The following is a 14,268-nucleotide window of genomic DNA, read 5'->3' as shown; positions in this document are numbered from 1 at the left end:
CTGGGTCTCCATCTCTTTCCCCTGGAACCTAGGACTTCCAACAATGCCAGTTTTTCTGTTGAGAGTATCTGAAACTCCTAGGCTAGCCCCAGACTACAGTTAGTTTTAAGCTGTTCTTTCCAAACCCTTAAAGTCTTCCTCACATTTTTCCTCTGGTTTCTGTCAATCGACACATGGGAAATTACACTTGCTGAAGGAAAGGCTGTCAGGAGAGACACAACATAAGTTCTACACTGCCAGCTCTTGGCTAAACAAAATCAACAGACTGAGCAAGAGCTAGTGGTCCATACCACTGTTAGGACCAGAGATCATGGAGAATGAAATCAGCATCAGTTTCCTCATATGTGACGTGGAAATGATGACACTTATCTTTATGGTTTGCTGTATAGCTAGTGCCAAGATGTATTAAGGGCCTAATCCAATGCCTGGCATTCAATTAATGGTGGTTATAACTACTGCAATTTTAACACAGAATTGGCCTCTCTTTTAAAAAGCTGATAACTGACCAATGACATTTCACTGAATAACTGGAAAAGTTGTTAATCGCAAAAAAGATCCATGTTCATGAGAGCAGACATAGAGTAAGAGATGCTCCCTTCCACTGGTCACACATCTTTTATCTTCCTTTGTAGCAAGCCTTTCACATTAGAAGGTGTGGTTTTAATTATCTATAAAAATGACCCCTTCACATTCTTCTGTCCAGCTAAACTTGGCACAAATAGCTGGAGATCAGTGTGAGAAAGAAAGGGCAATGCTCCAACCTGAACAACATGCAAGGCCACCTCAGCATAGCGACCAAAGGCATGCACAGCCCCTTGTCTACTCACCAGAAGGGAAAAATAATGAGGCGACTGATCAAAAACACGGCGGAGAAGATGAAAAACAGGGCGTTACAGGTTTGCTTCCATCCGGCATAAGAAAACATCTTAGCAGACTGAGAAAATAGAAAGAAATTGCATTCAGATAGGGTGATAGTCGTGTAAAATTAAATATCTATAAATTAAATTATATCTGGGATTTGCTTCAAAATCTTGGTGGGAGTTGGGTTATGGATAAAAAGTAGATGAAATAAGATTGGCCACATTAATAACTATTAAAGCTGGATGGTGGGTCCATTGGGCCCATTATATTCTTTACCTTGTCATATGTTTGGAACCTTGCATAATACAATATTTAAAAAATTAGTTAGAACAACTGTAATATCACTCCTGTATTACATAAGCACTACAAATTAGCATAACTCCTTTTAGCATGTATGTTAGCTTGACAGTTATTGAAGTCCTCCATTTAACTGGAAGGAGAGCTGGACTGAAGAAAGGCTGGGATATGAGTGAAGCGCTGGGCTGGGCTGGGCATGCTGCAATCAAGGCAGCTACTTTCAGGCGGATGATACAGAGAGTAGAGTTAGGAGGCAGCCCTCAGGGCCCTATCCTGGTTGGAGCAGAGTTTCAAGCAATTGATTTTTCCTGCTTACTTCATGCTAGTCTGTAGTGTTCATATGATTTGTGTTGAGTAAAAAGAATTACAGAAAGTGCTGTTTAATGTGGTATTAATGTAATGAGGATTCTCTTGCATTATCCAGTATAGCTCAAGGTTGAATAGGAAAGTGTCTGAAGTTGGGGGGTGGAAGCTGGGCAGAAGTGTGGCTTAGGCCTGCCAGTTTTAGAACTGAAATCTCCCAGGAAAGTCAAGGTCCATCTAGAACAAGAGAAGTAGCTTATTACATTTCAGGAATGGTTTACACTGCATTTTCCATACTTTTCCCTACCTACCAAGGGGTAGGAATGTGATCAGACTATGGAGTTAGCAGAGGCCCAAAAGGAAGTAGCCTTCACTGCTGAAATGGAAGGCTGGCATGCCAGCGAGGCCCAACTTGGGTATGGGGAGAAAGCCAGAAGTTTACAGGGCTTGGAATAGAGGGGGAGCTGTTTGAAGGGTTGGCAGCCAGGCCCGGCAGGAAGCTGGAGATATGCATAGATGTGAAGAGAGCCACTTGCGTTGGCAAAGTAGCACTTCTTTGCACCCATGCACATGCCACCTATCCTGGACTGCGCCAAGATGGATATCAGACAGTAACCTCTCTCCTTTGCAGTCAAGGTACTGTTAAAGTATTGGGTCCTGGATCCAAACTTAACATGTAGAAAAAGAGGATCATGAAGATACATGAAGAAGGCACAAGACTGCTTATGAATAAAAACTGTAGATGCTGAAGCTGTTCTTCCTTGCAAACAAAGAACTAAGAAATGACCCAATAACTCTTTTGATTAACAGGAAAGATTAATAGTCTCCATCTTTAGGAAGGTCTAAACAGGTCAGCTAGGGAACCTATGTCATATCAATGTCAGGGTAGGCAGGGACAACACAGTGCTTATTCCCAGCCCTAATACCTAAATCTCCCTTTTAGTAACGCAGTGAAGCTGTTCTCATGGTGGACACCAAGGGCAGTTGAACTAGAGACCTAGAAGCACAGAGCAGCACAGAGCTTTAAAGTCACAGCCAACGTGGTCTTGATTTTCGGGAAGGGTTACTGAGATATGACTGGAGGAGGAGGTGATTGTAACAGGAATGGCTACATTCAGAGAGCAACACATGGACGAACTGGCATAATCCTCCTTCTGCTAAGTCATTCGCTGCTCTGAAGCACATATAATAACCTTTACCCTTAGAACTGGATTTACATGTCTAATTATGGCTACATACAAGAAAACAAAATTCTGTACTTAGCCAATTTTAACAGTACTCAGTTGCTTTGAAATGTCTTCAAATGACTTCTGGTTACATCTACAACAGGGTTTGGCAAATCACAATTCAGCCTAGGGATTAAAGCTGCTCAGCCCCTTGAGTTAAGAATGGTAAGAACAGTTTTCACATTTTTAAAGGAGTATAAAAGAAAAAGAAAAACAACAGAAAAACAAGAATATGTGACAAGAGATCGTATGAGGTCCACAAAACTAGATTTACTACCTGGCTTTTTTGTGAAAAAGTTTCCAGCAAGGCTATGGTTTGTCCAGTAGTCATGTATGGATGTGAGAGTTGGACTATAAAGAAAGCTGAGCACCAAAGAATTGATGCTTTTGAACTGTGGTGTTGGAGAAGACTCTTGAGAGTCCCTTGGACTGCAAGGAGATCCAACCAGTCCATCCTAAAGGAAATGAGTACTGAATATTCATTGGAAAACTGATGTTGAAGCTGAAACTCCAATACTTTGGCCACCTGATGCGAAGGACTGACTCATTTGAAAAGACCCTGATGCTGGGAAAGATTGAAGGCAGGAGGAGAAGGGGACAACAGAGGATGAGATGGTTGGATGGCATCAACGACTCAATGGACATGAGTTTGAGTGGACTCCAGGAGCTGGTGATGGACAGTGAAGTCTGGTGTGCTGCAGTCTGTGGGGTTGCAAAGAGTCAGATATGACTGAGCAACTGAACTGAACTGAACTTGCTGAATCCTGATCTAGAAGAACAAGATCTTATTAAATTAAACTCTTCCATATCAACTTATATTTAATTATTAGCCCTTCAAGAGGTTATCCTGAATGCAAATATGTTAGTATCATTTCCCCCAGCTTGGGCTTCCCCTGTGGCTCAGCTGGTAAAGAATCACCTGCAATGTGGGAGACCTGGGTTCAATCCCTGGGTTGGGAAGATCCCCTGGAGAAGGGAAAGGCTACCCATGCCAGTATTCTGGCCTGGAGAATTCCATGGACTGTACAGTCCATGAGATCACAAAGAGTTGGACCTGACTGAGCAACTTTCACTTTCATTATAAATGAGTATATGTAAATAATGAACAATGTGGCTCTAAGTATAGCAGGACCCACTGTCTCAGGGTAAACAGAACCAAGACACAACAGAAACACGTAGAGAAAACAATCCTAATTTTGCTTTGTTTCTTATATTTTGTATGGCTCGAGATTAGGAAGACTCTTGTTTTAAAGTCTCCTGCTCTGAAACATTGCTTCCTTAGAAAATAAATATCATTTAAATAAACATTAATTCTCATTCCGTAAAGCTGGAGGAGGAACCTGCAGGGCAGTGCAAGCATTCAGTGCCTATTTAACTTTGGCTTACGTGAATATATGGGGCCAATCAGCTTTAAAAATCCACAATGCCATAGTCCAAGTTTTCCTTTTAAAAGATGAGAATTCATTTTTTCTTCAGATACCTCAGCTTACTTCCTAAGCTAATATCTGTGTGCAAGCTGCATAAATGGAATCCCACAAAATAACCCCTCTCTCTCGACTACCATGGAGAAAAACAATTAGAAACTAAAAACTGAAAGCTTTCCTTTCTTTGAGCTTGAAAGATCTGGGGACCTAGAGATATCCACAGACTTTAGGTATTTTCAGAACTGAGAGCTCTGCTAAATCACTCACAGAGAGTTCTTCCTTCCTGTAAAGAGTCACAGGTAACCCAGGACATGGTACTGTTATTAGTTTTTTAATGGCAAACATTTACCTCTAGCCAAATATCGGCCACATCATGTACAATCATCACGAGGGTCCCACTGCGAATATAATTAGCACACCAAGAGAAGCTCATCAAACTGACAGCAGCCAGGTGGTGGATGACAGTCGCTAGAAAATCCTACATAATGAGGGCAAATGGAGACCATTAAGTAAATGCAGCTATTTCCCAATCAGTTGAATAGATAATAATAATAACTTAAAAACTAACAACTTACATCTGTGTATTTTGAAATTTGTAAAATGCTTTCACTTTCATTCTCAAACACAATTCTTATGAGAGTGATAGAACAAGTGTTATCCTCACTGATGAAGTCATTTAACTTTGAGATAACACTGAATAGTTGCCATCTAAGTCCTAATATCTGCTGTTCTTCCCACTGCCCTACACCAGATATATGTACACTTTACACACATACAAAAGACATATATATACATAAGCATATTCCTATGTACATTTACCTTTATTGTTAATTCCCTGCCTAATTCCAAGAGAGATGTAATAAAATTACACAACCATTAAAATAAGAGTTACTGCATATGAAATAAGTAACAAATAAAAGTAGAATAACTACATTAGTGAAATATTGAAGTATTTTGCTAATATTAAACAAAGCAACAAACAAAAATAAGCACTGGCTAGAATGCTGAGAAGTTGGAACCATTATACATTACTGGTAGGAACGTAAAACGGCATGGCTCCTTTGTTAAATAGTCTGACAATTCCCCTAAAGGTTATACATAGGACTACTATATAGTACAGCAGTTCCACCCCTTGGTATACATCTGAAAAAAATTAAAATGTATGTTCACGTAAAAATTTTCATATAAATGTTCACAGTAGCATTATTCATAAAAGCCAAAAAGGCAGAAACAACCCAGATATCTATCAATTGATAAATAGATAAACAAAATGTAGTATTTCCACATAATGGAATATTATTCATTAATAAAAAGGAATAAAGTACATGAATGAACTTTGAAAACATCATGCTAAGTGAAAGAAGCCAGATATTAGGTTGGTGCAAATGTAATTGAGGACTTTGTTAATTTTAAATCATTATAACTAGGCTCAGACACATCTTTATTAATCAAAATAGGAAACATTACAATCAACACATTTTTGCCAGTGAAAAATAAGTTTGTTTATTCTTGCAGCATAAAAATCTGTGCTTCAATTTGTCAAACTCTTGGAAAGCATTTCCTGACTCCTGCTGGTTGCGGAAGCATTTTGCCTGCAAAAACTTGTTGAGATGCTTGAAGAAGTGGTAGTCAGTTGGCGAGAGGTCATAGAATACCGTGGATGAGGCAAAACTTCATAACCGAACTTGTTAATCTTTTGAAGCGTTGGTTGTGTGACATTCAGTCTGGCCTTGTCATGGAGAAGTACTGGCCCCTTTCTGTTGACCAATGTCAGATGCAGGCATTGCAGTTTTTGATGCATCTCATTAGGTTGCTGAGCATACTTCTCAGATGTAATAGTTTTGTTCAGATTCAGAAAGCTGTAGATCAGACAGGCAGCAGACCACCAAACAGTGACCATAACTTCTTTTGGTGCAAGTTTGGCTTTGGGAAGTGATCTGGGGCTTCTTCTCAGTCCAACCACTGAGCTGGTCATTTCTGGTTGTCATATAAAATCCACTTTTTATAACTTGTCACAAACGGATCAATAAATAGTTCATTAAAAATTTTTTTTTCAGTCAGTTCATAAGCATAATCCACTTATCAAGCTTTTTCACCTTTCCAATTCGTCTCAAATGTCAGAAGACCACAGAATGGTCAACACAGTTTTATCAGCAACTTCTCAAGTGTTGTAAGAGGATTACCTTCAATGACTGCTTTCAGTTGGTCTTTGCCATATTCCGATGGCCGGCCACTGTGCTCATGTTCAAGGCTCTCATCTCCTTTGCAAAACTTCTTTAACCACTGCTGCGCTGAAGGTTCGTTAGCAGTTTTCTGGGCCAAATGTGTCATTGATGTTGTGAGCTGTCTCTGCTGCTTTACGACCCATTTTGAACTCAAATAAGAAAAAATGCTCAAATTTGCTTTTTGCCTAACATCCCTAGTCTAAAATATAAAATAGACAGCAAGTAATAAGTCATTAGCAAAAAAAATAGAGTAATGTGCATTAAAATGATGTATAATATTATCACAATTTATTTAAGAATGTATTCCAATATCAAATGGGAAAGTTCAACAATGCAAAACCACAATTACTTTTGCATCAACCTAATACAAAAAAACATATATTGTATGACTACATTTATATAAAATATCCAAAAGAGGCAAATGCATAGACACAAAAAGTAGGTTAGCAGCTGCCTGGGTCTGTAGAGATTAGAAGAACTGAGGAGCAACCATTAAAGGGTACAGAATTTCTATCTGAGCTGATGGAAACAGAATTGACTGTAGGGATGATTGCAGAATCCTGTAAATATAATTTTAAAAAACCACTGTATTATGTATTTAGATAGAAGAGTTGTATGGTATGTGCATATCTTCATTACAATGTTTTTCAGTTCAGTTCAGTAGCTCAGTCATGTCTGACTCTTTGTGGCCCCATGAACTGCAGCACGTCAGGCTTCCCTATTCATCACCAACTCCCGGAGCTTGCACAAACTCATTTCCGTCGAGTTGATGATGCCATCCAACCATCTCATCCTCTGTCGTCCCCTTCTCCTCTCACCTTCAATCTTTCCTGGCATCAGGGTCTTTTTCGATAAGTCAGTTCTTTGCATGAGGTGGCCAAAGTATTGGAGTTTCAGCTTCAGCATCAGTCTTTCCATTGAATATTCAGGACTGATTTCCTTTAAGATTGACTGTTTGATCGCCATACAGTCCAAGAGACTCTTAAGAGTCTTCAACACCACAGTTCAAAAGCATCAATTCTTCGGCACTCAGCTTTCTTTATAGAAAGAAAGCTCACATCCATACATGCCTACTGTAAAAAACATAGCTTTGACTATATGCAACCTTTGTCAGCAAAGTAATGTCTCTGCTTTTTAATATGCTGCCTAGGTCGATCATAGCTTTTCTTGCAAGGAGCAAGTATCTTTTAATTTCATGGCTGCAGTCACCATCTGCAGTGATTTCAGAGCCCAAGAAAATAAAGTCTGTCACTGTTTCCATCATTTCCCCATCTATCTGCAATGAAGTGATGGGACCAGATGTCATGATCTTAATTTTTTTGAATGTTGAGTTTTATGCCAGCTTTTTCAGTCTCCTTTTTCACTTTCATCAAGAGGCTCTTTAGTTCCTCTTCACTTTCAGCCTTTAGAGTTGTATCATCTGCATGTCTGAGGTTATTGATATTTCTCCAGGCAATCTTGATTCCAGCTTGTGCTTCATCCAGCCTGACATTTCGTGTGATGTACTCTGCACAGAAGTTAAATAAGCAGGGTGACAATATACAGCCTTGACATACTCCTTTCCTGATTACAAACCAATCTGTTGTTCCATGTCTGTTTCTAACTGTTGCTTGACCTGCATACAGATTTCTCAGAAAGCAGGTAAGGTGGTCTGGTATTCCTCTCTCTTAAAGAATTTTCCAGTTTGTTGTGATCCACATAGTCAAAGGCTTTGGCATAGTCAATAAAGCAGAAATAGATGTTTTTCTGGAACTCTCTTGCTTTTTTGATGATCCGATGGATGTTGGCAATTTGATCTCTGGTTCCTCTGCCTTTTCTAAAACCAGCTTGAACATCTGGAAGTTCCTGGTTCACATATTGCTGAAGCCTGGCTTGGAGAATTTTGAACATTACTTTGCTAGCATGTAAAATGAGTGCAACTGTGCAGTAGTTGGAACATTCTTTAGCATTGCCTTTCTTTGGGATTGGAATGAAAACTGACCTTTTCCAGTCCTGTGGCCACTGCTGAGTTTTCCAAATTTGCTGGCATATTGAGTGCAGCACTTTCACAGCATCATCTTTTAGGATTTCAAATAGTTCAACTGGAATTTCATCACCTCTACTAGCTTTGTTGGTAGTAATGCTTCCAAAGGCCCACTTGACTTTGCATTTAAAAAAATATTTTTAATGCTTTTAAAAAAACATAAAATTTCAGTTTCCTTGTAGCCAAAGTAAAACTAATAATAATAATAAAATAACAATACCAGCCTAATTTATTGAGTACTTTCTATATACCATAAAGCGATTTATATGGATTACCTTGTTTAATCCTCACAACAACTGGAGGAGATAGAAACTATTTTAAACTCTATATATGAGGAGATTAAGTTTAGTGAATATAATCAACTAGCTTGAAATGTTAATGAGTGGTGAAGACGGGATCTACACTTAGACAGTGGACTTCAGAGCCTGTGCTTTACCCAATTCTTAACAGTTTTTTGTCTCTGAAAGTATGTATTTTTAAATATATGATGTATCAGTTCAGTTCAGTTCACTTCAGTCACTCAGTTGTGTCCAACTCTTTGCGACCCCATGAATCACAGCACGCCAGGCCTCCCTGTCCATCACCAGCTCCTGGAGTTCACTCAGACTCGCGTCCATCGAGTCAGTGATGCCATCCAGCCATCTCATCCTCTGTCATCCATTCTCCTCCTGCCCCCAATCCCTCCCAGCATCAAAGTCTTTTACAATGAGTCAACTCTTCGCATCAGGTGGCCAAAGTACTGGAGTTTCAGCTTTAGCATCATTCCTTCCAAAGAAATCCCAGGGTTGATCTCCTTGCAGTCCAAGGGACTCTCAAGAGTCTTCTCCAACACCACAGTTCAAAAGCATCAATTCTTTGGCACTCAGCCTTCTTCACAGTCCAACTCTCACATCCATACATGACCACAGGAAAAACCATAGCCTTGACTAAGATGGACCTTAGTTGGCAAAGTAATGTCTCTGCTTTTTAATATGCTGTCTAGGTGGGTCATAAATTTTCTTCCAAGGAGTAAGTGTCTTTTAATTTCATGGCTGCAATCACCATCTGCAGTGATTTTGGAGCCCCAAAAAATAGTCTGACAATGTTTCCACTGTTTCTCCATCTATTTCCCATGAAGTGATGGGACCGGATGCCATGATCTTCATTTTCTGAATGTTGAGCTTTAGGCCAACTTTTTCACTCTCCTCTTTCACTTTATCAAGAGGCTTTTTAGTTCCTCTTCACTTTCTGCCATAAGGGTGGTGTCATCTGCATATCTGAGGTGATTGATATTTCTCCTGGCAATCTTGATTCCAGCTTGTGTTTCTTCCAGTCCAGCGTTTCTCATGATGTACTCTGCATATAAGTGAAATAAGCAGGGTGACAATATACAGTCTTGACCTACTCCTTTTCCTATTTGGAACCAGTCTGTTGTTCCATGTCCAGTTCTAACTGTTGCTTCCTGACCTGCATACAGGTTTCTCAAGAGGCAGGTCAGGTGGTCTGGTATTCCCATCTCTTGAAGAATTTTCCACAGTTTATTGTGATCCACACAGTCAAAGGCTTTGGCATAGTCAATAAAGCAGAAATAGATGTTTTTCTGGAACTCTCTTGCTTTCTCCATGATCCAGCAGATGTTGGCAATTTGATCTCTGGTTCCACTGCCTTTTCTAAAACCAGCTTGAACATCTGGAAGTTCACGGTTCACGTATTGCTGAAGCCTGGCTTGGAGAATTTTGAGCATTACTTTACTAGCATGTGAGATGAATGCAATTGTGCGGTAGTTTGAGCACTCTTTGGCATTGCCTTTCTTTGGGATTGGAATGAAAACTGACCTTTTCCAGTCCTGTGGCCACTGCTGAGTTTTCCAAATTTGCTGGCATATTGAGTGCAGCACTTTCACAGCATCATCTTTCAGGATTTGAAACAACTCAACTGGAATTCTATCACCTCCACTAGCTTTGTTCGTAGTGATGCTTTCTAAGGCCCACTTGACTTCACATTCCAGGATGTCTGGCTCTAGATGAGTGATCACACCATTGTGATTATCTGTGTCGTGAAGATCTTTTTTGTACAGTTCTTCTGTGTATTCTTGCCACCTCTTCTTAATATCTTCTGCTTCTGTTAGATCCATACCATTTCTGTCCTTTATTGAGCCCATCTTTGCATGAAATGTTCCCTTGGTATCTCTAATTTTCTTGAAGAGATCTCTAGTCTTTCCCATTCTGTTGTTTTCCTCTATTTCTTTGCACTGATCGCTGAAGAAGGCTTTCTTATCTCTTCTTGCTATTCTTTAGAGCTCTGCATTCAGATGCTTATATCTTCTCTTTTCTCCTTGGCTTTTCCCTTCTCTTCTTTTCACAGCTATTTGTAAGGCTTACCTACAGTTAATTTTTTGAAAGGTGCTATGAACATGTAATAAATAAAGAGAAAGCAACTACTGAAAAAAATCAGTCTCAAAAGTGGGAAAAGGATGATTATGGGGTCATCCTACCTGAGTCTGTCTATTAATAGCTTCTAAATAATGATGATTTTCAAATCTATCCCTTGAGAAGATGCCTCAATTAAAATTTGATATATTCGTAGCCTAAACTAAGTTAATAATAATTAAACTATAGCGATCAAGTTTTCTCAAAAAGGAAATCATTTCAATCAGATATTTCACACTATGTTCTTATGGTTTATTCTGTAAGTTTCTTTTTAGATCTTCAGTTGAGTAGCTGACTGTGCCCTTTAGTGGTAAATAATGTACACCATCACTTAAACATCATTTAGTCAAGCCAGATTGGTTTTAGCTCCTTAATACGAATTCCACCTAATTTTATCATACGAATTTTGCTACAAACTGATCTTTTATAGAGAGCATAACATATAAAGTACATGCCAAGAGTATCTGTCATTTGGCCTGTCCTGCTAGTGTGCACGAGGAAATCTGTGACTGCGCTGAGAGTCTTGTATGATTTTCTGCACCAGCAAACAGGACTCAGTAGCAACCAAACACTTCCTAAAAATACCTCACTTTGTGACCTCAGAGGATGTATTTAGCATGCCTGTGACTCCGTTTCCCTGCAAATAAAGCAAAGCTAATAGTGCCTGAAGCAGTATTTCCTAACAAGAATCTTGGATAAATTAAAGCAAAAAAAATGTTTTCAAAGTCACTGAATACATAAAAGAATAAAGTAGTCTGTAATCAACTAAAAGATACGGTTGTAGAATTAAAACTACTAGCACTTTTCTTCTTTGCTCTGAAGAACACAACATTCCCAAACCAAGAGAAAGAAACAGACATCATAAAGGAGCGTCCTTTTCTCATCAAACAAGAATGGAACTTCAAAGTTAAAGTTTTTATAATATTTCACTTTTACAAATACTGATCAAGTCACCAGAGAATGAGCATATTTGCACTATTCTGTGTGCTATAAAAGTAAAAAAAAAAAAACCTATCAACTAGAACTAAGAACACAAAAAAGTATAATTTAAAGATTAGGATTTGGGGAAGGGGGATGAACATTTTTTTAAAAAATGGATAAAGCAGCTTTGTAAATAAGACACTTACTTACCTTCCTCTTGATATCAGAGCCAAGGCTAAATAAGAGAGACCAATAAAAACTCATCTCCAAAATGTAGTACCAGTATTGGGATGGCAGCAAGGGCTGAGGAAAACAAAAGTATTCACTACTTTAATGCCACCATATAAACAACTCATTTTAAGGATTAAAAACATTGTTTATACCTATTTGGCTATACAGTCCATGGAATTCTCCAGGCCAGAATGCTGGAGTGGTTAGCCTTTCTTTTCTCCAGAGGATCTTCCCAACCCAGAGAACCCAGTTCTCCCACATTGCAGGGGGATTCTCAGCTGGATTCTGATACCAGCTGAGCCACCAGGGAAGCTTATATACCACAAATTTCTCTCAAATAATAATGGTTTACATTTCAACTTCTGAAAAGGAATTAGAGACAATATTTTGAGGCATTTTCTTTCTAAAAAGGGAGACAAGAATTCCAAAATCAAGTTAAATATTTTGTTTAAAATTTAATAAAACTACAACAGGTGTCACTGCATTCTTTTAGCTGGTTGAGAGTTAAATTAGGTGGAAAAGTTGTTTTGCTGGCTCAACAAAATTGTTTTATGTTTATTGAAAGGGAAAGGGAAGTCGCTCAGTCGTGTCCGACTCTTCGCAACCCCATGGACTGCAGCCTACCAGGCTCCTCCGTCCATGGGATTTTCCAGGAAAGAGTACTGGAGTGGGGTGCCAGTACTACTCAAATCTGATGTCATAACCTCTTTTCTGGTGACAAGCTGGTGACCCAAATTGGCCCATTCTCAAATGGGACAGTAGTAAAATATATACAATTATTTAGGTAGTCTAAAATGGTCTCCTAAAAAACAGAATGAAATTCCTATAGCTAGAGTTTTCTTTAAAGTAACGGGTGCTGTGCTTCTTTTAGATAAGCTGAGACATTATATTACTTGGTGTGATGGGTTGTAACATTAATGTCCTCAATGAATCTCACCTCATATTCATGTCCTGGTATAGTTGGCTCCAACATGACCAGGAATTTGAATTCCAGGCATTGGTCAAGGGGACATAGCAAATATGATGCAATCAGAGACCTCATAAGCACCAAGTAAGAAACTTGAGGTTAAAGCCTTTGACTGTGTGGATCATAACAAACTGCAGAAAGCTCTTAAAGAGATGGGAATGCCAGACCATCTTACCTGTCTCCTGAGAAACCTGTATGCAGGTCAAGAACAGTTAGAAACCTTGTATGGAACAACTGATTGGTTCAAGATTTAGAAAGGAGTACAACAGGGATGTCTGTTGTCACCCCGTTTGCTTAACCTATATGCTGAGCCCATCATGAGAAATGCTGGGCTGGATGAGTTACAAACTGGAATTAGGTAGGTGGGAGAAACATCAACAATCTCAGACATGTGTATGATACCACTCTAATGGCAGAAAGTGAAGAGAAATTAAAGAGCCTCTTGATGAGGGTGAAGGAGGAGAGTGAAAGAACCAGCTTAAAACTAAATATTAAAAAAACAAAGATCATGGCATCCGGCACAATTACTTCATGGCAAATAGAAGGGGAAAAGGTGGAAATAGTGACAGATTTCCTCTTCTTGGGCTCTAAAATCACTGAGAATGGTGACTACAGCCATGAAAACAGAAGACAATTGCTTCTTCTCAGGAAAGTTATGAGAAACCTAGACAGTGTGTTGAAAAGCACAGACATTATTCTGCTGTCAAAAGTCCACGTGGTCAATGCTATGGTCTTCCCAGTGGTCATATATGGTTTTGAGAACTTGACCATACAAAAGACAGAGTGCCAAAGAATCGATGCCTTTAAACTCTAGCGCTAGAGAAGACTCCTGAAAATCCCTTGGACAGGAAGGAGACCAAACCAGTCAATCTTAAGGAAAATCAACCCTGAATATTCACTGGAAGGACTGATGCTGAAACATTCAGTATTTTGGTCATCTAATACAAACAGCAGACTCATTGGAAAAGACCCTGTTGCTGGGAAAGACTGAGGGCAGAAGGAGAAGAGGGTGTCAGAGGATGAGACGGCTGGATGGCATCACCAACACAATGGACATGAACTTGGGGAAACTTTGGGAGATGGTGAGGGACAGGGAGACCTGGTGTGCTGCAGTGCAAGAGGTCTCAAAACATCAGACACGACTGGGCAACTGAACAACAAGAAACCTGAGCTACCCTACCGGAGGCCACAAAGTAGAGAATCAAGATGTCCACTGACAAAAATACAAATGAGGGTACATGTGCTATCCCCTAACCAGCCTGTGAACTACCTGAAAATACATGAATTAACTCAGTTAACACCACATGGAAAAGAACTGCTTGGCTGCGCCTAGCGCAAATTGCTAATCCATATCATAAGCAAATACATGGTTGTTGTTTTAA

General features: G+C 39.4%; 1 protein-coding gene across 1 annotated transcript in view; it reads right to left on the bottom strand.

Annotated features, from left to right (window-relative positions):
* The window catches only part of CERS3 (ceramide synthase 3), a 126,474-nt gene that overhangs the window by 75,473 nt on the left and 36,733 nt on the right, over positions 1-14,268 (bottom strand). Inside the window, exons 6-8 of the mRNA XM_052660009.1 lie at positions 11,899-11,991; positions 4,461-4,589; positions 828-934 (exon numbers count right to left, since the gene is read on the bottom strand). Coding sequence (XP_052515969.1) covers positions 828-934; positions 4,461-4,589; positions 11,899-11,991 — 329 coding nt within the window. The remainder of the gene's footprint in view (positions 1-827; positions 935-4,460; positions 4,590-11,898; positions 11,992-14,268) is intronic.

The sequence above is a fragment of the Budorcas taxicolor genome, chromosome 21, assembly GCF_023091745.1.
Source record: "Budorcas taxicolor isolate Tak-1 chromosome 21, Takin1.1, whole genome shotgun sequence".
Lineage (NCBI taxonomy): Eukaryota > Metazoa > Chordata > Mammalia > Artiodactyla > Bovidae > Budorcas > Budorcas taxicolor.
The sequence above is the reverse complement of the archived record's forward strand: the minus strand, read 5'-3'. Positions and strand labels throughout refer to the sequence as shown.